Raw genomic sequence first — 27,674 nt, 5'->3', positions numbered from 1 at the left:
TATGCAAAGTACAGTCGCGAACAAAATTTTCAATTCCACTGAAATCAAATAGTGCTCGCGTTCATTCCGCTTAACTCCGCGAAAGTGCTCAACGAGCTCTCTAAACTTTATAACATTGTCTTAGAGTCTGAATGCATAAACGAACAGTTGCGAATGGCTCGTGTACTAAACATAATTTTCTTTTATAGTACAAGTTCGTGCATAAGTGTTCGTACACAAAATAACGCCTGCAGCTGTTAGATCGTACTTGTAAATACATTGTTATGACTTCTTGTAGATTGCTGGACTTACTATGTTTCTATAAAATGAGATGTTTATCTCTCGAACACACCTACCACTGTGATTTTAGGTACATACATGTACTTGGAGCTAAAGAATACTCAATTACGATTGAATTCGATAGGTAGATATCATTGTGAACTTCATAATTGGTATTCGTTACATATCAACCATCCCCGCTATCATCAATGTTGATTTAATAAATTACTGCAATATTCGGAGCCTACTTTCATATTTATACAGTAACATGAAAACTAAACTAGAACAAGCAATTCAAATTGAAAATAAAACAACCATCAAACGCTATATTTTCACAATTTTATTCAATTCAACATTTTGCACTTTACTAATTGAAGTCCACCGTTGAAATAATATTTAGGTCACAGATAATGTACTAGTTACTACTATATATTGTTTGACTAGTGAGGTTATAACAGTTATATGCAATATTATATACTTTGTTCTATTCTACTGGCTCCATATTGTTGTCTCCCCGAGGACTTTCAGTACTGAAACAAATATATGAAAACAATTTCAAAGTTATTTTACAAAGAGATGTAATGTGTATTCTGGGTTGACATGTCTGAAGGCCGTATGTAGGTATAAACGTTATCATTAAATAAAATTATGTAGACAGCAGACAAAATTGTATTGGTAGAAAACCACCTTTCATATTATGTGACGTTTGATGTTGTTGAAGTATAAATTCTGATAAAGAATATTTCTAACGACAAAGATTTATCCAAATATCTAATCTAATGTCAGAATTTCATCAAAATTGACTATTTCAAAGATTAGAATTAATTGAAATCGGCTTTTGGTATGGACGGTGAAAGGTTGGGAACATGTCTCTTAGTGAGAATAATACTATCTGATATCTACCTACGTTCTTTTTAGTCGTCAGTTGTTCATGTGCTTTAGTTTCAGTATAACATATTTTGTAAGATAAATACTATTAAGCCTGGAACTAACCATGTTCTGTTTTATTATACAAATAACTAATATTAAAATAAATAGAGGCCACTAACATAATCGTTTGCGAATTTTAAATTATTATTTTCATGTTAGCCTTGAGGTGCTTTTATGTTTTTATTAAAATAGTTCACTGACTTTTTTCGTTTTATCTAAATAGGCTATATTTTCTTCACCGTACCTAGTTTAATGGAATAACACATTTTTATTTCCTTTGAAATACTCTATGAGTTCGTATCTAATAAGGAACATCCGCAAGCATTCTAAGTAAGCAGACTTACAAAAGCACTCAACCAACACAGAAATTGAGGAAAAAAGTCTGAATTACCTATCACCACCGTCCCCTTTTGCCGTACGGACAATAGTGCCCCTCTTCCCTGCAATGTACACGATAACATGAATTGAGTAAAACTCCTGAATTATAAATAACTTGGAAGAAATCTTCGCAACGTGAGGAAGTTTGGAAATTTTCCTTTTAGCAGCTTCTGACATTCTTTGGCTCTATTCTTCAGTGCCTTGGCCACGACACTGGATGTGACACAAAGGCGGAGGTTTGAATATTTTGCTTCCAAAGTTACAACAATGTTACCCAAATACAAGTTTTAATATATTTCTGTAAATAATGGAGGCGTTCGTGTATTTGATATTTTGATTACCAACGCTTCTAATATAAAAATAATACGTATCAAATCTCAGATCTATATATAAAAGTTTATTTTTGCTAGATATGAACATTATTACCCTCGGGACATTTAGAAAAAGCTGCAGCGAATATTTATCTTTGTTACTTGAATATCGCGAGTTAATTTTCTTATCGATTCTGAATTGCCGAATAAAAATACTGAGTAACAGAATGTTTAAAGGCAAGTAAGTATTCTGCAGACGATGGGGGCCCCTACATGCATTTTAAGAATTTAAAAATATTAACAATGCCCTCACTATACATTTACGAAACAAGCATGTTTGTAAAAAATAATTTAAATAAATTTGACCAAGTAACCAGTCAACGTCGTTGTGATCAGTTACATGTAATAAGGTCTAAGACTACATTTTATAAAAACAGTATTTTTGCAATGGCTCCAAAAATTTATAACAATCTTCCAAAAAGTATAAGAACTAAATATTAGTATTTTTAAACGTAGATTAATTACATTTCTAATAGATAAGGCATATTACTCCGTTGAAATATTTCTAAATGATAAAATAGAAACACTATGATTTTATATAAACTCAATAGGATTAAAATTATTTGTACACCAATTCCATTTGGTAGAACATAGAGCTCTAACATGTTTAATTTTAAGACACACACAAATAAAGACATTGAATTGAATTGAATTGAATTGCCCTAGTGACTTGTTGAGTGCGATAACAACGTGAGGCGTGTCGAGCAGTTGAGCTCAGAAGTTACCCCGCGCGACCGATCCGTGCGATGCGAGAAGTACCAACAATGAAGTGGTGGTCTAAACGTGTTTAGTGGTTGTGTAGACTGCAGTTAGGTATCTGAGTAGTTTCATACGTCACAAATAGAATTACTTATGTTTTGCATATAAGTTAAAACGTCGGAGGTTTGGTATGTGCAGGTCCCACTATAGCCCCAATACTGGTAGTAAACACTCGTACTTTTTTTGCGAAAAAGGCAGTTACATTATTCAGAGCAGTACCTATTAGAATTATTTATAGATATTTATTTTATATTAAAAAACTAGCCGTTTTCCCGCGGTTTCACCCGCGTCCCGTGGTAACTACTGCCCGTACCGGGATAAAATATAGCCTATGTTACTCGTGGATAATGTAGCTTTCGAATGATGAAAGAATATTTAAAAACTGTCGGGTAGTTTTTGAGCCCATTCATTACAACCAAACAAACAAACAAAGTTTTCCTCTTTATAATATTAGTATAGATGTACATTAGGATTCTTCGGACTAAGGTTTAGTTGCTGAGGTGGCGACTTGGCGACAACTAAACTGATTATTTACATGTAAGTTTGCGAAGTAGATAAAACTCTAAATAAATTATAAAATGTATCTCACGCATAATACGGATGTTTTCCTTGCATGATTAGCGAGAGTGCAGTCTTGGCGCCACGCTTGCCCATGTCGCCTGCCCAAAGCTCCTTACTTAACATGTGATCTGAAAGATAAGTTAAGTTTCTTATTCTGAGATTAAAGTGGTGATTTATAGATTTTGTACATTTTGTTTCTAGCCTTAAATGACGAAGAATCATCAAAATTGCCAGCCAAAATATCATACGATAGTATAGATCAAACGAATTCGTGATAACTCTGTGAGAATTTCATGCATTTTCTTTAGTATTAGAAGTGCAAACCAACCCCTTAAGATGCTAAACACAATTCCAACTCAAGTGGAAAATGCTGAAACCAACGAAGGTGGAAAAGAAATAGTAATATAAAACAAATAAAACTCCCACGACCTTAAGCCAACACTTATAAATGGAGCAAATACCTAAAAGCTTGACTCGCACTGCAACGCTTTTCTAAAACATTTCATATATAAAAGTGCTGTATGTATAACGCTCGCTCAAACAGTGATTATTGCACATTATTTCCAAAGTACACGTGAACGAAATAACAGGTCTTTGTGTTTTATTTCAGTTTTATTGCAACTGTTTATATTTTAAATCGTCTTTGCTCGAGTAGCGATTTCAAAAGGTTCTCGGTAAGGTAAAGTTATTTCTTGGAGAAAAATCAAATGCAAGCAAGCGTTCGCTACCTTGGCTTTGATGGGATTCAAATTCTTTGCGTGAACTTTTAACGTTTACGAAATCATAAATCCAAAAACAAACCAAACCACATTTTATGTAGCCTGTACGTTATAATATTATTATAAATCAAAATTAACACGCCCCGCAGGGCATCTGAGGCGGATGACGGGGAGTAGCGACCCCGCGGGGCTATATATCCGAGTGCTCCAGGGAGAGTATACTGTCCCCCATCTCCGGCTTGCCGGAGTGAAGCATGACGGGGGATAGGTCTCCCGCCTCTTGGCTTGCCTTCATCGGCCGGTCAGAGTGGAGTCGCTAGAGCAAGGTTAGTCCTGCTCGGAGGGTAGGTGCCTCGTGGTAAGTGGCGAGTGGGCCGGTGATGCTGGACCCACAGGGAGCGCGTGATCTGCGTTTAAAGTCCGCCGAGGTATCCTCACCCTTCTCAGCCGCTCATGTCCCTGTTGCCCTCTTGTTGCTTTTCAGTGACTGATTCCCGGGGGCCCAGTAAGTGAGTTGGCGAGTCTCCACCTGCCATTTTAACATGTATTTAATACATTGTTATCGGCAGGTGCCATAGTTCCCGTAGTTTCCCCATTCCTAGTCCATTAGCATCCCATCACAATAGCCCAAGTAGTTTTCATCCATAGTTAGCAATAGTTTAGCACAGAACCGGGGATTGTCCTTGGGTACATTTCTATAGTGTATACGGGGATAATCGTCGGTTTTGTGTCGCCATTTCATTAAAGTTGTCTCAAAAGGGCTTCAGCGTGTTGGCTTCGGCCCCACGTTCGCCTTCCAAAAATCCGGGACTCTGTAGTCCCGTGGTCGGTCAGAGACATACAAGATTATAAATCAAAATTAAATAGGTACTTACTCTTGAATGCATTTCCCGTTCTTTTCCTATATTCTTGCTCGACTGCTGGGAGAAGACCAGGATACAGTGACAAAGGAGTGCGGTAGAAATCTGGAAGTCATTTGTACCCCGTTATCAATATTGTAATGATCTTGATACCTTTAAAAAATGTTATTTGGTGTGGCACACGTTCGACCCCTGAAAAGCAGCAGACCATTTATATCTTTGTACCAACGATAAGAGGCGGAATTCTTAGTCTTCAATTTTTATGACCACTTAGCATAATCTACTTAAATAAGTCCTGAAAATAATAGTACTTTTTTCTCTTTATACCTGATAAGTGAGAGTGATAGGTAAGTGAGATATTATTATCACAATCGCGAATATATTTTCTCCGTTCAGAATATTTGAGAGACATACACGAGAATTTCCAGACTGAATGATAGGTGTAGGTACATAAAATGTGTTAAATCCTTATCCTTATTAATATTTATAACGCGAAAGTAGCTACGTCTATCTAAAGTAGATATATGTTAGGCACTATGTCAAGACTGTATCAGATACCTACTTATAATACTTGGACTATGACTTGGATATGGACTTTGAAGAACCTTTGGAAAATAAGACTATTGACGGAACATGCACCAAGGAACTTGTAGAAGCTCAATACAGTCACATGATACTGCCTTAACATCAAATCGCCGATGTAAATGAGACACATACATCCTCATTAGGATATTATTAGCTGTACAATGTTTGTACTCACATAACATGCGTTCCGCAGCCGCCGGCCCTTCAGACATGACGTCATCAGTCCGCGCACGCAGGTAATCTGGAGAAAATAAACAGATGCTAGGAAATATTAAGAGAAGGCAAGAAAAAATCCATAGCCTGTAAATGGATTTCTATTTTATTTTTTTGCATAAATCTGTCTCTTGTTACATTTTGCGTACAAAGAGCCAATTCGAGGGTCCTATGCCTTAGCTTTTGTTGATTAAGTCACTTGGATACACTTTACTAATTTAATAACAAGCTATACCTATAAGTTTAAACTGTGTTACAAATCTTAATCAATTTTTTTTTTATAAAGAATGTTGTAATCGTACCAGCAAGTAAATAAATTTATTTTTTATCCTTTCCACGAAAAAGCAATTACGATGTTTAACATTAAATAGCTTGAAGGCTAATTTTAAACTCAAAATAAAGCTCCCGTCTTTTATTTACTTCGTCGAACGATAAATATAAAGAATGAGGCAGCAAATAAAAAGGAAATCCTAATTATAATTAATTACTGTGTATAACAATAAAACTTTAAGCCCATAAATATTACGAAGCAACTAAGAAACCTGTCTAAAACGCAAAACCTCCAAAATAACGTACCTACGCCAAATAAGTTCGTTTTCTACCCACAAATCATACGAAATGCGACAAAAAAAGCTCAAAGGCTGACAAAATTTTATTGGGACCGCGAAAATATCCAATAAAGAACGATACTAATGATGGAGAACGTACCTTTATAGAAATTGAACCCGTCTTTGCCGACGTCGGAACATTTAGCGCAGGGGGCGATGGCGAGAAGAGCGAGAATTGATATAAATGTTTCCCGCATTTTTGTGGCCTTTTATTAAGACTAATGAGCTAGTAGGACATAGGATTGTGGAAGCTGAGGATTTATTGCCGGTGTGCTCGCTACTGCCGGGTTAAGCCGCGCATCCCCTTTTTATAATTTCTATCTGATACCGTAGGGGTGGTTGTGTGTAGGCGGGCGAAGGTAGGAAGTTCGATTCTGCGTTGGACACAATGTTTTTAAAATCTGGTATTAAAGATGTAGAAATAAACAGCTGTACTTATGCTTAATAATTATTTTGTTAGCTTCTTCTTTAGACAGAACTTACTGAAATGCAATAACCTACTGAAACATCATATCCATGTTCAAGTGTCCAAGTCAAAGTCAAATCTCTTTATTTTGTGTGTAAGTGCACACAATATTATAATGGCGTTTGCGTTACATAAGTAGTTATATAAGTACCTTATTGTAAAAGAAAAAAAGAATATATAGAGAATATTATAATACATAGAGTGAAGCTACTTTGAAAAAGTTAAGGATTGTATGAAACTGGCAATGAAGTGTCGTAAAAAGGGCCAGTCCCTGCCACATCATGCAGCCAGGATAATATTGCTGCCCATTGTCCCGGCTTCCCGGGACTTTCCGATACTCACCTGATTTATGTCCCGGGTTAAGTTTAACCCGCGAAGGTACGCGCGTGCCTAACGGTATTATAAAGATAAGTGACTGTTTACGTTTCGCTTTTAGGAAAATGTACGGTTTAAATCTTGGCTATATTTTGTTTAAGCTCAGTTTCTAACCGAGATAAATTGCTTACTTATATACTTCGGAGAAACTTTATTTTGGTTTGCTAAAACTGAAATAATATCTACAACCTGAAATGAATTATACCCACTTAGTATTTTTGAAATCATTTCAAGTTCGATCATTTAATTTAAACGACTATTAATGTACCACATCCAAAATAATATAAAACCTTCTGCTCCCTTTAAATCCCGGATCCCGGGACATAGGCACACCACAGCACTATGTCCGGATCGCAACGGGGTTTCTACCGCGACCGCCGCGACCTTATGCAAATGACGTGCCAGACAGAACCGGGCTATTTTCTTATATAAAGGTGATTGTTGCGATTCTAATGGCTTCTGCAACTGATGGACATCAAGACGTTTACGTAAAAGGTTATATGCATTTATAAATAGGTAGAATTGTTTTGTAAATGATGGAACGCTGAGTTTTCTTTTGTTTTGAAAATAGATTAAGTATGTACTTAGTTATAATAACGCAGATGGAATATATGTAACGAAAAAAAAAGTAGTAGTGGCCTAGTGGGCAAAGAACCAACCTCTCGAGCATAAGGATCCGGGTTCGATTCCAGGTCAGGCAAGTAGGTACCAATGTGGTAGAATATATGTAAACATCTGTTGTCTAACCGTTATAATCTGTTTTGGAAGTAGTTATCTCAAGAAGCGCAACCGCTGGCCGAAGATAGTCCCTTTTCTATATAATCCTATTGCTATATCTTCACAGAACCGTACGTAGCTCTGTACAACCTATTTCAGCGAATCTCGCGTCGTATTATCTGAACGTGATCTTACGTTACCGCATCTTTGCTATCTTGTTCAATTCTTGCTAATTCAGACTTGATTCTACTAGCCTTGCAGAAATAAATGCAAGAATCTTAACTAGGTTCGGAAAATTCCACTGCTAAGAAGACACTGTGAGAATACCCGCCTACCTATAGGCAAAAGAATGCAGCTGAATATTGTCCAAGCTCCATACTTTACTTACATTTATTGTAATTACAGTGAAACTGTTTTTCCGCAAAAAGCTGGTTTTCGAGGAAATACGTTACATGGATACAGTAACGGTTAATTTGTTTTATTAAGAGGAGTTAAGGGTTGTAACGAGAAATGAAGCTTTTGGATCATTGTTGTTATTGCGCTTGCAGATAATTGGATGGATGCTATGCTTGTAAAGTTAACAGAAGTTCAGCTGCAATGCTGCGATCTATTAAGGTTATATTCTTACACAGTTTTATGTTATGAGGAGCTACCCTTAGACTTTAACACAATATGCATCATCAGTATTTAAGCACAGTTCTGCTCTCAACTCGTGCTCAGCAAAACCTTTCTGAACTATTCATAAAAAATACTTACCCACATTAGTAAATACGTAAATGTGGATAACAATTAGCATGATTATCTATAATTAACCACTACAGTACATAATACCTATAACTATATATAAGTATGTGAACGTAGGGATCGTATACATCTCATTGGTATCATGTAAGTTAGCCTTACCGCATGTCAGACCCAATTACGGGTAAATTGGATAATGCAAACTAATTTCCCAGTGACCCAGACTTTAAGCAATCAGTTCCATCCACTTTGGGACCCGAGCCAAATAAACTCGATTTTTTCCTACTCGCTGTCTCCTGTTTCATTGTAATCACATTATTTCATTTTGTGTTCGCTCTTTGATTGTACCGTGAGAGGAAATTATTTATGAAAATAATCTCATTTGGCTAATGTTCGCTTTTGATGATGCTGCATTGATCAAAGAAACAAACCTGTGTTAATTTAGCAGAAAAAAATCTTCAATGTCTTCAATCTTTTAGTAGAAGACAACTTATGCTTTTTATACTACCTACTAACATTGTACCTAGTATTTAGTTGTAGCAGCTACAACATCAAATGTGAGTCTCTTGAAAATATATTCGGTACTTTGAAAAAAAAATAGATAAAGAGAAAAATAAACTTATTACAATAGAGAATATGTGGAAAGTCATTTTCACGCGTGTCGGTCTGTTTCAACCCTTAGTCAAAACGGCTTTACTAACCACCATCTTCTCCCCAACAAATAGTTAAAAACGGCTTTATGAAAGGCAAAACGAACGAAAATGGCCGGATTTCTGACGACACTTCTGGCAGGGGCTTTCAGCAAATGAGCGAAGGCCTCCACCGCTCCGAGCGACGCGAACAAAGGAGCCCTTCTCGCGTCCTCGGGTCTTACCTACAGGCCAGTCTAACCTGACCCGCCTGCTTACAAAAACTACTTATAAACAACAACTGCCGACCTAAGGCCACGGCTCTATTTAAATAAGTCGGCTGCACGGTAAAATCTCTGGCGTTCCGTTGCACATTTCACTGGAAGCACTGTACCTTGTAATTGTACCTACCTATTTGCAGTTTCTTTTTTCACAGCAAGAAGTTTTGCCGCATTTTCTTTTATTGCTGTTGTTAGGTTAGCGTATTACCAGCTGTGGCACGCGACGTAGTGTGTTGTTGTATATTTTTAAACGCTCCCGCGTGCGCGATAACAGAACTTTACTATATTGAATTTTCTTTTCAAACATGCCATTCGACTATTTGGTGTAATAATGTCGTGTGCGGTGTGCTACCTTAGTATTGACCGCCGACATTTAATTTTGAATAGCTAAAGGCGTTTCAAAAATAGGTCAACTCATACCTAACTACCCACTCCGATTAATCCTAGTTTGACATGAAGGATTTCTAGTAAGGATCAGAGATGTGCTTCTGGATTGAGGCCCCCCTTTTTTGAAATAAGACATCAAGCAATAAAGATACCAAGGTGTCAGCTGAACCCATAAATCAGACACCACATTTCAAAACCCCATCAGTGACGGAGGTAAGATAGAACCTTTCACTCGTGTTGTTCAGCAAACAAATTAATTTGTATCCAGATACTGTCAGCTTAATAGGTCGTTAGCCGTGACGTCATCCATTGCGACACAACAATGATTTATGTCCCCTCGGCCACCCATCTGTCCGTCCATTGAAGCCTTTGACGGGTCGAGTCGCGTCCTCGCGTCAAGTTTCTCATCAACCATTTATTAATTGGTTATCGAATAAAGCCTTTCTATTTTTGTTGGTGTTGTCTTTCAGCTTTCAATTCTTCTTAATCTTGATAAAGTTATGTATGAAACCATGACTAAACAAATAAAAATTTGTCCATTGTAAGTACGACTGCAGAACCAACTTAGTTACTACGAAGAACTCTACTGAGCCCTAGAGAATTGTAATTATTATATCTCCAGTCTAATGATCTTTTTTGTCAACATAAACCAACCGTGGATTAGATAACTGAAAAAACCGCATCAATTTTCAGTCGGTTTTTCCTCCCAATTAGGGAATGTCAGCTAAATTCTAATAGGATCGGTTCAATTTATTTTTTATTCGATTTAATAAAAGTAATCCATCTTTTGCTCGTTTATAGTGTCTATTTGGAACGATAATTTAATATTTTCTCTGGCATTAAGATGCTAGATTCTTATTTGGTACGTACCTACTCACTGACCTTTTTATACCTAAAGGATAACCCAAGATTATAAAAACGGTATATTTCTAGTGAATAAATACATAGATTTTCTCTCATTTATCTACTATGATGTGAGTAGCGAAAGATACTAGCGCAGGTGCTGGGTGCATTCAATATTTTTCACTAAATTCATATTTTCAATGAGCCTATCGATCATCCCAAAAGCCAATCCATAAAACTATCAAGAAAATTGCCATAGAAAGTTCTAGAAATATTGCACGTGGCAACTATGGCAATAAATAAAAGATTTCACTCAGCCGAAATTCGATTACGTGTGTGTCGTATCGGATTCGCGCGACTTGGCCGTGTCGCTGTCACATCGCATCGGCTGGCGTGCCGTTGCGCGTCATTTGTCACGACAAGCGCGATGCGACGCGAGATTACGTACCTACGTGCCGATAAATGCGTAGTTGGATTCAACGGGAAACTGCTGATTTTTAAACTTGTTAATGTAATAAATGGTTAATTGGACACAAATTGTCAGTCGTATGGAATTTTATGCAACTGGACGGTTGTCTCCGTTTCGACACTGTCCGAATGTTTTTTTACTAACCCTCCTTACCTACTCAGTAATTAAGTATAACAACATCTTATACCTACTATATAAGTTCTGTTTCAGGTAGGTAAATAGGAACGTATAAAGACCTGGCCTTGTTTTGTGTTACAATAGAAGTACCATCAAAGGTAACATAAAGGAACAAACCAACCAACAAACCAGCAACTTTGTACGATTACTGTCTGAACCTTCGTAAATGCTAGCCTTAGACCTCGTGACCCTACTTTATAGTTTCAATAAAGCGCTCATTCCCACAATCAGTGCGTCCAGCGTCTAAGTCACAATACGGTTTGTCCGAGTCCATTTGCGACCGTAACTGAAACTAATGCACCATATCTGTCAAACTTATTAAACTTTACGCCCAGGAGACGTGGGCACGTGTCGAACAACTAACTCTGTTGTGTATTGCAAGGGGTAATGTCCGTTAACCCTAATGTGATTGTAAATCTTGTTTTAATGGTGGTCTGTGTTTGTAGTTTGGTGGTTTTCCTGTGGCGCTTTGATTTGTTGGGTGAGAGCTGTCTTGGTTGAGAGTGTTAACAGACCACGTGTGTTTCGGGGAAAAGTATCACTCAATTTTTTTATCATGTGATAAATGATTCACAAGAAATGGTACCTATTTCGTGCAATGCGACTTGACAGCGTTCATTTATTTGAGCTCTCAGACTCTCACGACATTGGAAAAGCTTGTGGATTTATTCGCAGCTTGATTTGTAACGTCACTGGAAAAGAAAAATGGAAAGCAATGCAGATAGCTCCCAAATTGCTGCATTTTGTGAATTGATATCGTCGTGGGTTAGATTGGTTAGTAACTTTGTGTTTGAACTTCTAGGCTCCAAGTTTTAGAAATGAATAAAGTGACTGAAACAACCCGATTTTTGTACATACTTATATTTCCATACAAAATATCGATTTAATTTTTAAGTCATTTGAATATTACATAAATACTACAACTACTTACAATATAAATACAAGGACATTTTTTACCTGGTATCATAAAAGAATACCAGACTCAATACTTTACATTGTAATTACAAAATAAAAATATAATTTCAAAAATAAAAATAATACAATATCGTCTTCAACTTGTGATAGTAAACAAAATACTTTTCTGAAATGTCATTTCGAACAAAATATTTAAAAAAGTTCGAGTATGTATATTTTATCAAAGACTAGTTTTCTATACTGTAAAAGCATAAACAATCTTAATAGAATTGTGGCAACTTAGGATAAAGTATAAAATTGGATAAAAACTTAGAAACTTATGAATGTAATACTTAACCAAGAATTAAAATAAATGATTACAGATTCGAATAAACTTATCAGATCTTAATCTATGGAGTTAAATACTTTTAAGCGGTTAGTAAAATGCACCAGAAAACCACGTCTAAATTAATAACATTTTATTACAATCAAATAATTTGTCGCAGTCAATAAGGCAGTGATTTATGGCTTATAAATATACATTTTATAAACGATTCGAGACATATTTCTATTTAGTTATAGGCACATAACACATTAACGTGTAAATTAAGGAATGATGATTCGGTTTGAGATTATATATCGGCGTAATGAGGAACACTTACTTAAACATCTATAAAACCAGCTTAAATCCTAAGCTACAAAACAAGAACCATAAACATAGACTTTTGTAATACACGTCTAATTATAATTTGTGCATAAAACCTCAAAAGAGGTTCTCAACAATACCAAAGCGATTTAAATACTTTTACAATGCAATACTTTTGGATAATGATTAAGTAAATCATTTTTTTTAATGTATAATAATAATTTTGTTTTCTAAATGAGTATTACTTATCACTAATTTGAGTTTATAATAAAATACTTTATCTTAACACGTTACAATTTAGGCAAAGCTTTGGCAGGCGGTGGTAGGTAGACGAAAATTACTTAAGAGAGAGAGATACATATAGGAGACAATACTGTAATTAATTTATAAATACAACATTGAAAATACATCTTCTTACATAAAATCATCATCAAATAATTCGAATTTTACAGGGACATACAAAAAAAATAAACGTTACGTCACCTTTCACCGCCTGTCAAAATTTCCCGCCTAAACATATTGTCAGCCATTATTCTCCTGCTGCATTACACACGACCCTAACTGCAGCGCCTACAACGGTCAAGCACACATCACAACTGTAGCAACGAGCTGTCAACACAACAGGGTTGCCACTCTTGTCAGCACCATTAAAAAAATAAAAAGTGACCATGGAGGGTCATATATATTTCCAACGATTCAAGATTTTAGTGAAAATTGGATGGATTTAGTCAAATGGTCACGTTGGCAACAACCCTTAATATCTGTAATGAATATAACAATTAAATAGCATTTTTTCATGAACAAACTTGTTTACCTTCTAATACTTATATTCCAATACTAAATTCATCTCACAGCTCCCGTTAAGGCTAATTGGCCAAATTGAACACATCGCTTTTGAGTGGGGTTGGCTTCAATTTATAAAATATCGTTAGTACTAATATATAAAACATAAATGATTATTTTGAACAGTTCACAATGTACTTATAATGAATTACTGCAATGAAAAATAATAATTGCAACGTAGATGGCTTCTTTATATTATATACGTATATACAAACAATATACATACGTATCTATAAGGATACACGGTGAAATAAAATTCCAAAAATTTAATATTACTGTGAACAGCTGCCACATAACGCAACCAACCCCACTTTACAAGGACATACGCATTGGATAATTCTATCAACAAGTATCAACATTTCATAATGTTATTTACAGACAGAGATTCAAGAGTATCCAAGAATGATGGGGAGAAGATGACAGGATGCCAGAGGAAAAACACAGAGAAATAAGTAAATGGAGGAGATAAAAGTTTCATCTATTCAAAAAGGCTGAAAATCTGCAGTTTTTTTTATATAAAATGTATACCTCTACATTCCAGTTATTTAGGCGGTAAAGCTAGACGATATGGTGGAAAAATTGCGTCCGATGAAGTCTGTACAAAGATTCATTCGCGTCTTTTGATAGATATTTGTGTACATACATTAGACCTCCATTGACTCACTTCTCTGTGTTACAATAGATTTGAAAAGTTATCCTCAGAAAGCCTAGGGACAGTAAGATGAGCACTTGTGGTGTATATAAATAATCTGCACGACAAACATTAAACTATTATGCAAATAAATGCACGTGTTACATTTCCGTTAATTATTTTACATAGACATGTGCGGAACAATCAAATATTTACTTTTTAGCAACAATGGAAAAGATGTGGAACGGATGTTTTCAACCGACAATGAGGATACACAATCCTTATTTTAAGTTTGATTGATTGTAAAAATTGTGTCAATATAAACTTTATATTGTCATGGACAAGACAATAGAGTACATAGACAACGCAAGCTCCACGAATTGAATGAAACCTAAATGTGATCATTTCAAATTCTGTGCCATATCAACTTATGGATTGATTTCCTCTTTCGCTTCGTGCTTGCTAAAGTAAACTAGAGCAATCAGACCTAATAAAAATCTTTATCCAATCTGAAAATCTATTTTCGTGGTCGGCTGTACTTGCGTCATGTTTGTATCTCCACCAGTCAAAACAACAAATTATTACTCTTTCCATTGCGCTAAAAAGTCATTTAATCTATAAAACAAACCTTAGTGTGTGTGTTAGTGTGCTATGGCGTAGACGTGCTGTGGGCGGCGTCGCGGACGAGTGCGTCACACGGCGGCAGGAGACGCTGATTGTCAGTGCCACTTCGCCTTCTGCGCGAAGATGTCCGCGCGCAGATTCTGCGCGAAGCAGATGCCTAGGATCTGGACATAAATTAGAGAAAATTTTTAGTTTGTAGCTGGAATTACATTAGAAAAATGGCATAGGTACTTAATACATGTGTATGCAGTTCTCTTCAAATAACTCTGCTTCTCCAAAGTTAGCCATTTGATGGCTCGCATTAGTGTTCTCTTCGCACATTCGTGAAGTCTTGAAGCCACATAAGAAACAGCAAAGCTACTTGACGAAAACTATTCTGTTCGAACTAAATACCTACTCTGTTTATCTACTACACTCCGTTTCATGCATAATTTATAGCCAAATCTGTCAATCTTTTGTGTGAACCAATTATAGAGTCTATCTAACTTATACATAGTTCTTATAACATAAATGGAATAACATTTCGATAACATGGAGATTACTATAGCAAGAATAGCATACGCCAAAAAGTCTTCATAATGAATAGGTATTTCTATCTACAGAATACATGAAACGGAGCATAACTTAATCATACATGAAGCATTCAAAAAGCAATACATACTTACAAACTTACAATAACAGACCAACAGTGCAACTACAAACAAAACTTACTTGTGCAAAAGCGGTACAAACAGCGGACGTGGCAACTATCAACAAGTTGTGGTCGAACCACTCCTCGGCGGCCTCTAAACAGCCCTTGTCATATATTATCTTTGTTCTATCATAATTCTAGAACAAAAAGAAACGAAAAAACATCAAATGACAAGTCTACATGCTTACTGGATGATAAATACGGTGAAAAAAATATGTATACGGTGAGCGAAATTGTAGAAATAGGTATTTTGTGTGAGGTATAGTTTTCGCCAAACTTAATGGCGGCTCACAACCAAAGTTCGCGCATAAAGCTTTTACACCTCGCACCACCCTTCTGCCACTCGCTGGTACCTAAAAGTGGTTTTCCGAGCCGCCAAAAAATTTGGTGAGAACTATATATAGGTAGGTACTTAATTATTTGTAAAACATATGAGTGTTTTGGGACAAGATAATTTCGCCAAGTGTATACTTATTTTTGCTTGTGATTGTACCTCTAGCACATATATTTTGATCATTGTTACGCTACGTACAAAATTAACAATGCAAAATTATCATTTTCGTGCTATTGGTAGACATGAACTTTCTACACAATGTGATATACAAAATAATGTAAGTGGTGTGATTTACTGAAGCTGTCAAAACTACAATCAAAATACACGAAAAATTAGTAACAACCAAAATTACGTCACTCCTACCTACAGACAAAAATGTTTAAGAAAATGTAATATAAAGACGGTTCAACCTGCAAGTATTCATTTAATCATAAACATACATCTCGTCGAATAACATTGCCGCTCTAATCTTCGCAATAGTGCTAATGAAACTGTCAAAATGAATGAACAATGCACTACTGCGCATGGGCGAAGTAAAATGGCCGACACTTTGAGCGGGAACGTTGTCAAACGAGAGTTATCCTTGCTTTTGGAAAACCGACTTTATCTGCATGTTCGTAAAGCCTACAATGTACTGGTCGTAGAACCTTAAGCGCTAAGGGTCCGATGACGACGAGGGCGACGGGCACGATGTGTCGCTGCAGGTAGTCCTCGCCCGCCGCCAGGCAGCCGCGCTCGTGTATCACGCGGGAACTCAGTTGCTAGTCACCAATGTTCTTATTTATACAGTTTCATTTCAAAAAGCGACTTTATAAACATCAACATAGATACTAAATTATAATGTTGATGTTTTGTTGGTGTTTGCGCTCGTGTATCAGCGACAAATCGCAAGTGCTGGTCGCTAGATCGAGTCACTGTGACTGAAGTTATTGCACAAAAAATGCCTATATTTATCAGTAGTGTGTATATAACTTGGTATGTCTGAATATAACTTGGCCTCTTCTTCTTAATCTATGACAGATATCGACTTTACACCATCTATAAAACCTATTTTAAAATAAGAAAGGTACTCACATAAGTAGGTTTCCTAACATCGTATCCGCACTGTTTGTTCCTGATGATATCCTGAGGCTTGTTCCTGCAGCAGCTGAAGGGAACGCCGCAAGCCTCGCGCGAGCCGACGGCGCCGCTCGAGCAGTTGAAGTACGCGTTACGGTCCCAGTCGCGGGGACCTTCGACGCCACAACATTGTAACTGGAAATGAATTGTAAAAAAATATATCGTTAGATATGAATCCTCCTTGCTACCAACCTAGGCTGGTATGAAAGAAGTTATGAGGACAGAAAGATGAAGCACGTTGAAGATGTCATGATCTTATAATTAATTATCAATATTGTATTTGCTATTTAAAATGGGCCTTTGCTAGATCGTTTGTAAGAAATAAACCTTACCAGGTTAAATGTTTATAGACGTGTGTTATTCATTTTCAAGTACCACTTCTGATCTGATCTCTAAGAATATATAAATAACTAGCTTCCACCCGCGGTTTCACCCGCGTCCCGAGATATGTGCTTCCCGTAGCCAGATAGTTACAAAAACTCTGTTGTCCTTTCCTCGGGTCTCAGCTACTTTCCCTCTAACTTTTAGCTCAATCGGTCCGGCCGTTCACGTGTGATAGCGTGACCAAGGGATATAAAAAAATGACATTTATTTCAGGCAAGTTCACCCATATCAGAAACAGATTAGTCACAAAACAAATTATTATTATTCATTAAAAACAATATATAGAGATTCATATTTATATATACCTCGTGTGTTCATAAGTTTTGAGACGAAATAAAAGTTGCATATCTTTTTAAATAATAAACTTATATTTATAAAAAAATATAGTAAACATCAAGTAGATGGTAAGTAAAAATTAAATATGATTATTATTCAAAATGACCACCCCTGTTTCTAATACATGCCTTTAGACGATTTGGCCAGTCATCAATGGCGGCACGAATCTTTTCGAGCGGAATTCGCTTCGCTGCTCGGACAAGAGTTCGCTTAAATGACTCCAAGTTTGGGTGGGACTTTCGGCAGGCTCTGAGCTGTAATTCGGTCCATAGAGAATAATCCAGCGGGTTGAGGTCGGGGCTGGAGGATGGCCATTCGTTCGCCGCAATGAAGGCTGGCACATTTTCCCTCAACCAAGCTTGGGTGGTTTTAGCCTTATGGGATGGCGCCGAGTCTTGCTGGAAAACCCAATACTTGTGATGGAATAGGGTATTAGACAGGGGTTTCACAACAGTCTCTAGAATGTCACTTTGATAATTTTTGGCTTTCACCTTGACGCCTTGTTGGCAGAAATGAAGCTGAGTGACACCTTCGTACGAAACTCCCCACCATACCATGTCACTAGCCGGATGATGAGTACGCGAGACATTCCGTGCTGAAGCTGGGACATCCCTGCTACTTTTGGCATACACTTTATTGTTTTGTCGGTTGAACTTTTCTTCGACGGTAAAGATTTTCTCGTCGGTGAAGAGTATCTTCCGCGCATCGTGTCTCCTAAGCAGTACTGGACAACGTTCGTGTCGCAATTGACGAAGGCGATCGTTTAAAAAGTGTACTTTCCTACGGCTGTACGCCTTAATCTTGAGATCATATTTCAGTATTCTGTTGACTGAAACGCGCGAAATATTGGTCTGCAGAGCGAGTTTCTTCTGAGTGCGACATGGATTTCGGCGAAGTCGCTCTCGGATGATTTTAATGTTCGCAGGCGTCCTCACAGAGCGTGGACGACCACATCTTTGCCGATCTTATAAAGAACTTATTCCTCCTAGTAGTCTCCTTGTATCGTTTAATAGTGTAATACACGAAGTTACGGCTCACACCAAAACTTTTCAGCTCTCGGAAAATGTCCATAAGATTTCTTCCCACCTTAAATAGTGAAATGACGGTCGCACGTAGTTCTTTTGTTCCCTCCATTACGAGAAAAATTAAATAAAATAATCCGATATCATAGATGTTAAAAGTAAACATTCCAAATTCAAAATTAGAAAAAGAAATATACAGCAGCCAGTAATTTTTTATTTATTTTTCTAAGTAAAAAGTTTGTCTCAAAACTTATGAACACACGAGGTATAAAGATAGATAGTTTATCGATGCAAAAACAGAACTAATGAACAGAAGTCGTTTAGATATTACAAAACGAGCAGCGTAGGAAATCGCGGTTTACTCCGCGTCCCGTGGTAACTACTGCCGTACTCGGATAAAATATAGCCTATGTTAGTTAAGGATAATGCACTGAAAGAATTTTTCTTTTGAAAAAAAATGCGAAAGGAGAATAAAGGTCTTGTATATATAGTTTTCAACTCTTATAGTATTGATTGTTGATAGCTAATAATATTTCCGGGAATTCTCAACTAAAAAGGAAACAATAGGTGAATATAATCTAACATAAATACTTGAAATAACAACGACAATTCTAGCAAATCATTATAAATATTATAGTCAGTGGCAGTCATGCTTGTCTGATAATATATCACATACTTTAATGAACATACCTAATTAAGAACTAAAAGTATGAGGAAAATAATATTTATATTTATTATAAACAATTGACATGTATGCATTCCGTCGGACTTTAAGGTAAATTTGTAACCTCGTTTTAAGATACGACCGCAAAAAAAAGACTTTTTTACAATATTTTTCCTTATTCTGTTTTATACCATTATGTATAGTATTAAAATTGATACAGGATAATTATAATACTTTATTTGGATGGAATAAATCATTTATAGTAGGTAACTGATAAACATACAAATTATACATTGTCCAAACCAGAATGTTTTTATTTAATAGTGGTTGAATTAAAGTAATGCATACTTTAACTATTATCTATGTTTGCAATGATGATGATAAAACTGGTGGTTTGTATCACAAATACAACAAAAAACTAAATAAATTAGACTTACCCAGTCTTCTTGTATCCAATCAATAAGGTTCTGTTGATCGGGATCTTCTCTGTAATGTGTGATGAATGTTTGGAAGCCAGTTGTTGCTTGTTGCTTTATCTGTGAATATGAAAACCAGCTTTTAACAACTTTTAACCAGCTTTTAATACAGAGTCTAATTAAATTAATGTGGGCAATAGGGATTTCTACACAGTAATAGCCAATTTCTTCATCACGGTCAAATTCGTTTTTTCAAGGCTAAAGTGACAGCAAAACTAATAGATAAAACGAATTACTTTACTTTTACTTTATGACATTACTTTGGCTTTTACTTTTGATGAAGAAATTGGCTGTTAGTGTAGTAGGTAGGTGTGTGTGTACCTTTTTCCTTGAATTCTGTAAGTCACCAAAGAAAACAATTTTTAAAGTTTTTAGAGATATCTTATTGCGACAAGCCTTTGTACGTGTGACCTATCTACCGTGACAACAATAGAATTGTGTCAGTTGACCTTCACTATTTAAAGTTCATTCAAAGACAAACACATTGTTTTTACGTACCTAAATAAATCAGGGATTTTGTACCAATGCAATATAGTTAGTATATATGGTTATATGTTCCTCTTTTACGATAATAGGTACTACTAATTGGTAATGATGAAAATTGACAGTAACAAAGCTTATGTTTCAGAATAAGACATAGGCTCCTTGGGCAGGAAGTACAAATAACACTATCCTCAGGAACTCATTAAACTTTAAACCCAGTCCTTTATTTAGATAATTGCGAAAGCTGATTCAAATTAATTCAAATAACTTACCCAATCTTTGAAGACGAAAAAGAGAATTCCCGTCGTCATTTCCGCCAACAACAGTAGGGCAAGGAAAACAGCATACTGAAACGAAACGGGGAAACATGGTCAAAAAACTGATAAGATTAGAATTAAATAAAAAATAAATGCAATTTTATATAGTAATTAAACTGTACTTTAGTTGCTATCTTTTTATCCAACGTCCTCTCAAAACATTATCTTTGGTAACATTAGTCACTATTATGTAAAAGCCTGACTTATAAAATCTCACACACATTATGTTACATTACACCTATCTCAATAACACAAAAGGCTTTGTTTTTCAATCTTAAACCTAGTTAAAACCCAGCATGCAAGCCATAATGATGTTAATCAAATTCCGACTGACTTAAAAAGATACAGAGTACTGAAAAACTAGAGAGATCACGCAAAGGCTATGAGTAGCACCACTTATTAAAAACCATAGCCAAACCATTACCAGCCGTGTTCTTGTCGCCCATTGGCCAAATCGGCGATTTGACAAATGAAAATCGATCGATTATCGTCATAGTTAAATAGTGGAACTCCACATAAGAAGGTCAGAAGTCATATCAGACTCAAAACCACAAATTCTTTATCGAATAAAACACGTGCTTTCACGGTTCGTATGATAATTCAAAATCAATAATTTATGGCTCGCATGCTCTATGATAAACTATGATTAGTGTTTAATAAGACTAGTTTAGTGAAACCGGATTGCAACGCACGTCAAATTAAGAAAAAACATTTGTGTCACGATCTCAGTTTAATGATTGTACAACACATGTATGGTTTTAAGTGTAGCCCACTGTTCTCAATTTGGATATCTAGAGAAAGTTGTTATAATTTCTGATCAACAATATATTTTTATTTGATAAATTCTTTCACTGTTTTGGAAGCTACATAATCCCCAAATAACATATACTATATTTCATCTAGGAAGATACCTACGGGCAAGTTCCCACGGGACGCGAGGGAAACCGCGGGAAAACAGCTAACATTGCTTGAAATACCTTAAAATCGTAGACCCTTCATTCTTTATTTACTCTGTGGATAAATAATACAAATGCATAACAAAGGTTTTACTCACGCATGCTAGGAGGCACGTGTTCTCACGGAGTGCGCCCACGCAGCCCGTGAACCCGATTATAAACGTAATTGTCCCTGCAATCATAAAATCAGAACGTTTAAATGCCATATCACTGCAAATTGATGCAGTAAGACCAACCAGATAAATGAAAACCTTTTTACTGAACTTATTTTAGGGAAGCACATCAAACAACAACAAGCTCAAGATTGAAAGGAGTGGAAAAGCCTGGTACATAAAAGGCCTACGACGGAACACGACGGTTTTTAGTCAGTAAGAGTCTGACACTCCCTCACCGCTGCTAACCCACAACGGGAGGGGTCATTTGATGATTTTTAAAGTCGGAAAAAAAAAGCCTATGTCCATAGTACATTGATTAAGGCAAATTATTATCTTAATCATTCCATGTCAGAGGCTTTTAGACGGATTTAAGAAAACTCTGATACCAGGCTTGTTAAGTTATAAAGCACAGTCGATAAAGAGGAAAGTTAAGACTATAATATTAGATAATAAGCAAGAGTTGACATAATTTTTACCAGATTATTTGACCCAATGATCGTCTAAAATATGAAGTTTTCGTACAATACATAGTAAGTTTCATTACAAATCTAGTCAAGACCTCTTTGTCCACCCAGCCCCTACTGGTCAGTAATCGTAATACACTGTAACCCATAAAACTGCTGTTAATGTTGGTAATAAAACATCTTCAAACAATCAGTAGCTGGGTCATGTTTACAGTAACAAAATGTGTGTGGCAACACTCTAATTATAGTGCAGTTCATAGACCAAAGAGGTTGGTGAGTTTCTAGGAAAATACCAATAAAAAATATAGGTATGATACAAGTCATACAAGGAAGAATATTTATGGGTTATTCTAAGTTAAGAAGTACTTTCGACGGCAACGACAAAAAAATACGTTTTTTTTTCAATGAACTTTACAAATAACCTATTTATCACTTAAAACTAAATGTTTCCTACGTGGTCACTAAAATTTATTGCAGAAATGTACGTAATTAAGTCACAATAAGCTCTAATATAACAAAAATGTCTCTCCCCTGGTCTGTCCCCCAACCGACTTTATTTATAAATCAGTAATTATGAATGTATTAAAATTCAATAATTATTTTAAACTCTTTAATTTTATAGGTACAGTAAACTTAGTAATAGTATCTTACAAGTAAAAGTGCTTTTATTCCAATTCTTTAAAAAAAATATGAACACCGAAATTTGTCCAGCGAGTTTCGTGTCTCGTCCCCTGGTCTTTTGTTTTCGTTCAAAAATCAGTTTTGATCTCCTAGTCTGTAGAAGTTGTGACCTTGAATGCATAGTGTGTAACGTGAAGTTAGCAGCAAACGGCGCATAAGCAACTGCGCCGCCTTTATTGTCGGCCATTTCGATCATGCTACTCGCTGGGTGCAGAAAAGTTATGTGAATGCAGTCTTTCCTCTGGTAAGTTTTACATTGTAATTTTTTGATAAAATACTAACATATACTTCAATATTTACTATGAATAGTGTGTACATTGTTATGTTTGTGTGTGAATGACGTGCGCGAAATACTTTTACGGCTATTTTAGATTTCTATCGAAAATGTATCTCCCCTGGCGTATTTCCCCTGGCTCTTTCGATGGCAGGGGAGATACTTAATGTCCAGGGGAGATACATTTTTACGCGTTTCCATTAATACTTCTAGTTTTCTCTAATCCTTTACTTGGCGTTATGCTTATTTTAGCTTTACAATACAATATTACGTTTTATTTACAGAAAAATGGCTTGAAAAGAAGAGGATAGCAGAACGATTACGAAATCAAAGAATTAAAAATGACCCGGATAAGTATTTCATCGTTGTACTTGTTTTTTTTTGTAGCGTTGGGCTGCAGATTTAAGTGGATCTATTTCTTGCGCTTGTTTTTTTATTTTCAGGTTTCTTTCTTTTCTTGCTCGAGTTGACTTTTGCTGCACGATCTCCCGCGAAGCAGCTGGGCTACTAGCCGGACTGCCACCGTCGGATCTGGAGGCAAGAGTCTTCTTGGGCCTGTACGACTAGCGCGAGGAGGCTCAGCGCCGGGGGGAAACTCCGTTGACGCGGCAAGTTGTCGCGCAACGGGTGGAGCTCAGGCGCGATCTCATGGTGGCCTGGAGGCAGCGACTGTCGCAACGCAGTGCAGGGCACGCCACCATAGTGGCGGTAAGTCCCCTCTTTGAGGAGTGGCTCGGGAGAAGTCACGGCGCCCTCACGTACCGCATGACGCAGGTCCTCACCGGATACGGTTGTTTCGAGAGGTACCTGCATCGAATCGGTCGTGAGGAGGCGCCCGGGTGTCACCATTGTGCGGACAGCCCCGAGGACACGGTGGACCACACAGTCCAGGAGTGCCCTGCGTGGGAAGGGCACCGCCGGGTCCTCGTTGAGGCTTTAGGCGGCGGCGGCCTCTCGCGTCCGGCCCTGGTTCAGGCCATGGTCCGGGGCGAGAGGGAATGGGATGCCGTCGCCTTCTTCTGCGAAGCAGTCATGCTCGAAAAGGAGGCGACGGAACGTCAGAGAGTTCGCACCTCTCATCCCGGCCGCCGCGCTGGACCAGGTAGACACCACGGGCGCCGGGTGTCGCGAGATAACTCCCGGCCAACATAGGCGTGGGTCTGTGGGCGGTGAGTTCGGGTGGCTCATCGCTCATGTCTATTTTTAGACAACAGACCCATGTCGGCGGCGAGCGTTGTTCCACGCGCTCCTGAAAGAGATGTCAGCATCCCCAGCGGGGCCCAGTAGGGCCAAGGCCTGCTGGGGCTGCGGGTTGTTCGAAAGAGATACCCCGGCCCTGGCACATAAAAGGCCTACGACGGAACACGACGGTTTTTAGTCAGTAAGAATCTGACACTCCCGCACCGCTGCTAACCCACAGCGGGCGATTTTTGACGTAGTTAAAAAAAAAGTTGACTTTTGCTGTGCTGCCTGCGTTCGCCTGTTTATATTTTGAGGAGGCGGTGGGCCTTCATTATCTGAACATGGTGGTGTTACAAAAGCATTACTTATATCTTGGAGTGCTAAACGTCTTCTACGAATTTTTGCTTTTTCTCTCCATATTTCAAGTTTATGCTGTTATTCAAAAGATATTTTTTTGTTTTTGTTTCTTAAATAAATAATTCGTAATTAAAATAAATAAAGATGATTCTTAAAATTAACCTTGTTATTTTTTTATCTCTTCCCTGTTCATGAAGTATCTTCCCCTGTACACCTTGTCTCTCCCCTGTATTGTGTATTTCCCCTGGGCACTTATAAAACGAGAAAAAACCAAAAAATTGACTGGACCCTTTGTATACGTTTTCAACGTAGCCGTTTACATTTAAAAATGTATACTTAAGTAAAAATATATAAAAAAAAACTCGTGCCGCCATTTCATACAACGAATTACCTCTTAACTTAGAATGACCCTTATATATCTTGTTTCTTTCTTAAAATGCGCTGTAGTGTCATAGGAACCATATGCATGTACAAAATTGGGAACTTAGAACAATTGGTACGAAAGGACAGTGCAATTGATCAGACGGTACTATTAACACAAACATCAGTACTCTACAAATTAATGGTTATTTTATATGAGTCACAGTAAAGAACAATATATTGTACCGTTAACAGTTTACTCACCCACACATATTAATATAAATGCTGGATCCAATGCAATGTTTGTGAGCCTCGACAAATTGTTGAATGTATCCTTTTCAGTCCATGCCCAGATTCCAATCGCTAGCACAATCAGCCCCAGAAACTGAAATATTGAAAAGAATCGTATTATAAATGTTATTACAATAAGCTTTGTTAGCCTTACACATGGAAGAAATGTATGTAGACCAGTGGTTCTTAACCTTTTTGTCATGAGGGACCACTTCACCAAAAGTTTTTCATGCCGCGGACCACCTCATTGGTTTACCTAAATTGAGGGTTCTTTGATAAAGAATACAAGCACACTTTATAATTAGCATTTTAATTTAATGAGATTTTTGTGATTGCATTCTCTACTATTTTCAGAATTCTTCTCTATTCTTTTGTAGGTAAGCAAATGTAAAAAATGACAAACACATGCTTATGTAGTTTCCAAATGCGCGAGCGAAGCGAGCGCGAATTTTTTTCAGACTTAAATAATCATTACGTAGAATGTAGCCCAAATGTACTTAACTTTTTGTTTGTTGACAAATGCAAGAACAAGTGCGCATAGCTTCTGAATACGCGAGCGAAGCGAGCGCGAATTTTTTTTTTTAAGACTCAAAATTAAAATTACGTAGAATGTAGCCCAAACATAATTTTTTTTCTGTTGGACAAGTAAGATGGATATGAATGGGAAGAGGGGGTGGTCCGGACCCCGAAATTTAACTTATATGTATACGTCCATGCGAAAACCCCTGCTTACATAGAGAAGTCGGTAAAAATAAAGTTAGATATCGTATAGCAACGACGCGAAGCAAAGCTTCGCGGACCACTTGGAATGTCTCCAGGGACCACCAGTGGTCCGCGGACCACCGGTTAAGAACCACTGATGTAGACAAAGCAGAATGCTTTTTTTTATAATTTTAAAGAAGACAATGTTTTTATGGTTTAATTCATTTGGACTAGATTATATTTTCACATTTCTTACATTTTAAGATACTTTATAAAATAGAATTGTAAGAACTTTCTAAAAAAATGATTTGAATGTAATTAGCTATTAAGATAACCAAAGTTAATGTTATCAGCTGATGAACTTTAAAAAGCTTAATGCTAGTCACTATGTTTTCATGTTGAGCACTTTCTCAATTATGCTTTATAGACACACACAGCTTTAAAATGGTGACCTATAATGACCCATCTGGTAAAAATGTTGATGCAGAAAATTAAATATGTTCATTCAAAGTCAATCATTTTTTGCTTGGCCTGTAATGTTCAAGGCCCACCACATACATAGCTATTACAAGCCTTTAGAATTAACATACTTTGGCAGGATGTTAACAGTTACTTATAGTATGTTAGGTACATACCTGGGTACTGTTATATCAATTATATGTAGGAGTCTCGAAACAAGCATAAGGTGACCCCAATTGGTACGCAATTTGCACAAGTTAGATGAAATCAATACCCACTCATAGTGCAAGTAATCTGTGCTATCAATCTTAGTAAACTTTCATCTCCAAATATACCAGGATTGGAGCAATGTAAAATAAGTTGAAGGAGAACAATGTGCGTCAATGTCAATCCCACAATTAATAATATGTAAATTGAGAAACTACATACAGCAAGCTCGACTTACCCAGAACAAAACATTTACACCAAAAATAACATATTTCAAACAACAGCTGACTTCGCTGGTATCGCGTCGATATTTCCTTATACCAGGCATTTTAAGTATCACATAATAATGTCACTGTGTTGTTAAAACAAAGAATTATCACTACATTTACGAAAATTGAAACTAAAATCTAATAAACTTAGCAACTAGGCCAAACATCGGCCAAATCAACGAGACTCGAGAGCGAGTGGAGCGGAGTGAACGACCGTCAAACAAAAGAAAGGAAGAATTATACGTATAAATATCAAAAATAACCACAAATCCATACCAACTTTGCTGTAAACGTCAACAAAATGATGCCATCCATGCGTTAGAAAGAGATAGCGTATAAGATGAACGATACGTGCCGTTCTCCATGTTTTGGCCGCATAATAATAGAACCAAATCACGTTCAGTTATTCGCAGCAAACAAGAAAATTATTATGAACATGGCGAACTAATGTTTGGATAATAACTTAAAAATCCAGTGTTACATTTTGTTGAATACTATCGAAATAGCTTTAAAATAAGATTCAATT

At 36.8% G+C, this 27,674-nt stretch overlaps 2 protein-coding genes across 3 annotated transcripts; both read right to left on the bottom strand.

Annotated features, from left to right (window-relative positions):
• Nucleotides 1-666: 666 nt before the first annotated feature.
• Nucleotides 667-6,439, bottom strand: LOC124634583. The gene is made up of 5 exons (XM_047170206.1): nucleotides 6,343-6,439; nucleotides 5,597-5,662; nucleotides 4,852-4,941; nucleotides 3,286-3,385; nucleotides 667-788 (listed from the first exon to the last, which is right to left on the bottom strand). The coding sequence occupies exons 1-5, from the start codon at nucleotides 6,437-6,439 to the stop codon at nucleotides 743-745; spliced, it is 399 nt and encodes a 132-aa protein (XP_047026162.1). The 3' UTR covers nucleotides 667-742.
• Nucleotides 6,440-12,172: 5,733 nt separating this feature from the next.
• Nucleotides 12,173-27,383, bottom strand: LOC124634420 (tetraspanin-5). 2 transcript variants are annotated; one of them, XM_047169995.1, is made up of 9 exons: nucleotides 27,118-27,225; nucleotides 25,485-25,605; nucleotides 21,846-21,919; nucleotides 20,747-20,821; nucleotides 19,953-20,051; nucleotides 17,065-17,244; nucleotides 16,638-16,751; nucleotides 15,677-15,793; nucleotides 12,173-15,129 (listed from the first exon to the last, which is right to left on the bottom strand). In XM_047169995.1, exons 1-9 carry the CDS (start codon nucleotides 27,205-27,207, stop codon nucleotides 15,061-15,063), a joined length of 939 nt encoding a protein of 312 aa, XP_047025951.1. In that variant the 5' UTR covers nucleotides 27,208-27,225; the 3' UTR covers nucleotides 12,173-15,060. The 2 variants fall into 2 exon arrangements, with proteins under 2 accessions (XP_047025951.1, XP_047025950.1); XM_047169994.1 differs by lacking the exon at nucleotides 16,638-16,751 and having other exon boundaries at nucleotides 27,118-27,383.
• Nucleotides 27,384-27,674: the final 291 nt, after the last annotated feature.

Source organism: Helicoverpa zea, chromosome 11 (assembly GCF_022581195.2).
Source record: "Helicoverpa zea isolate HzStark_Cry1AcR chromosome 11, ilHelZeax1.1, whole genome shotgun sequence".
Lineage (NCBI taxonomy): Eukaryota > Metazoa > Arthropoda > Insecta > Lepidoptera > Noctuidae > Helicoverpa > Helicoverpa zea.
This window is presented reverse-complemented; position numbering and strand designations above follow the sequence as displayed.

Excerpts from the sequence above, each read along its gene's own strand:
- LOC124634583 (XM_047170206.1), bottom strand. The coding sequence starts at position 6,439 with ATGCGGGAAACATTTATATCAATTCTCGCTCTTCTCGCCATCGCCCCC. Across the intron at positions 4,942-5,596 it reads GGCTGCGGAACGCATGTTAT|ATTTCTACCGCACTCCTTTG; the intron begins GTGAGTACAAAC and ends AATGACTTCCAG. Across the intron at positions 789-3,285 it reads GGAAAACATCCGTATTATGC|TACTGAAAGTCCTCGGGGAG; the intron begins GTGAGATACATT and ends TATTTGTTTCAG.
- LOC124634420 (XM_047169995.1), bottom strand. The coding sequence starts at position 27,207 with ATGCCTGGTATAAGGAAATATCGACGCGATACCAGCGAAGTCAGCTGT. Across the intron at positions 21,920-25,484 it reads ATTTATATTAATATGTGTGG|GGACAATTACGTTTATAATC; the intron begins GTGAGTAAACTG and ends TTATGATTGCAG. Across the intron at positions 17,245-19,952 it reads ATTGGATACAAGAAGACTGG|TTACAATGTTGTGGCGTCGA; the intron begins GTAAGTCTAATT and ends ATTCATTTCCAG.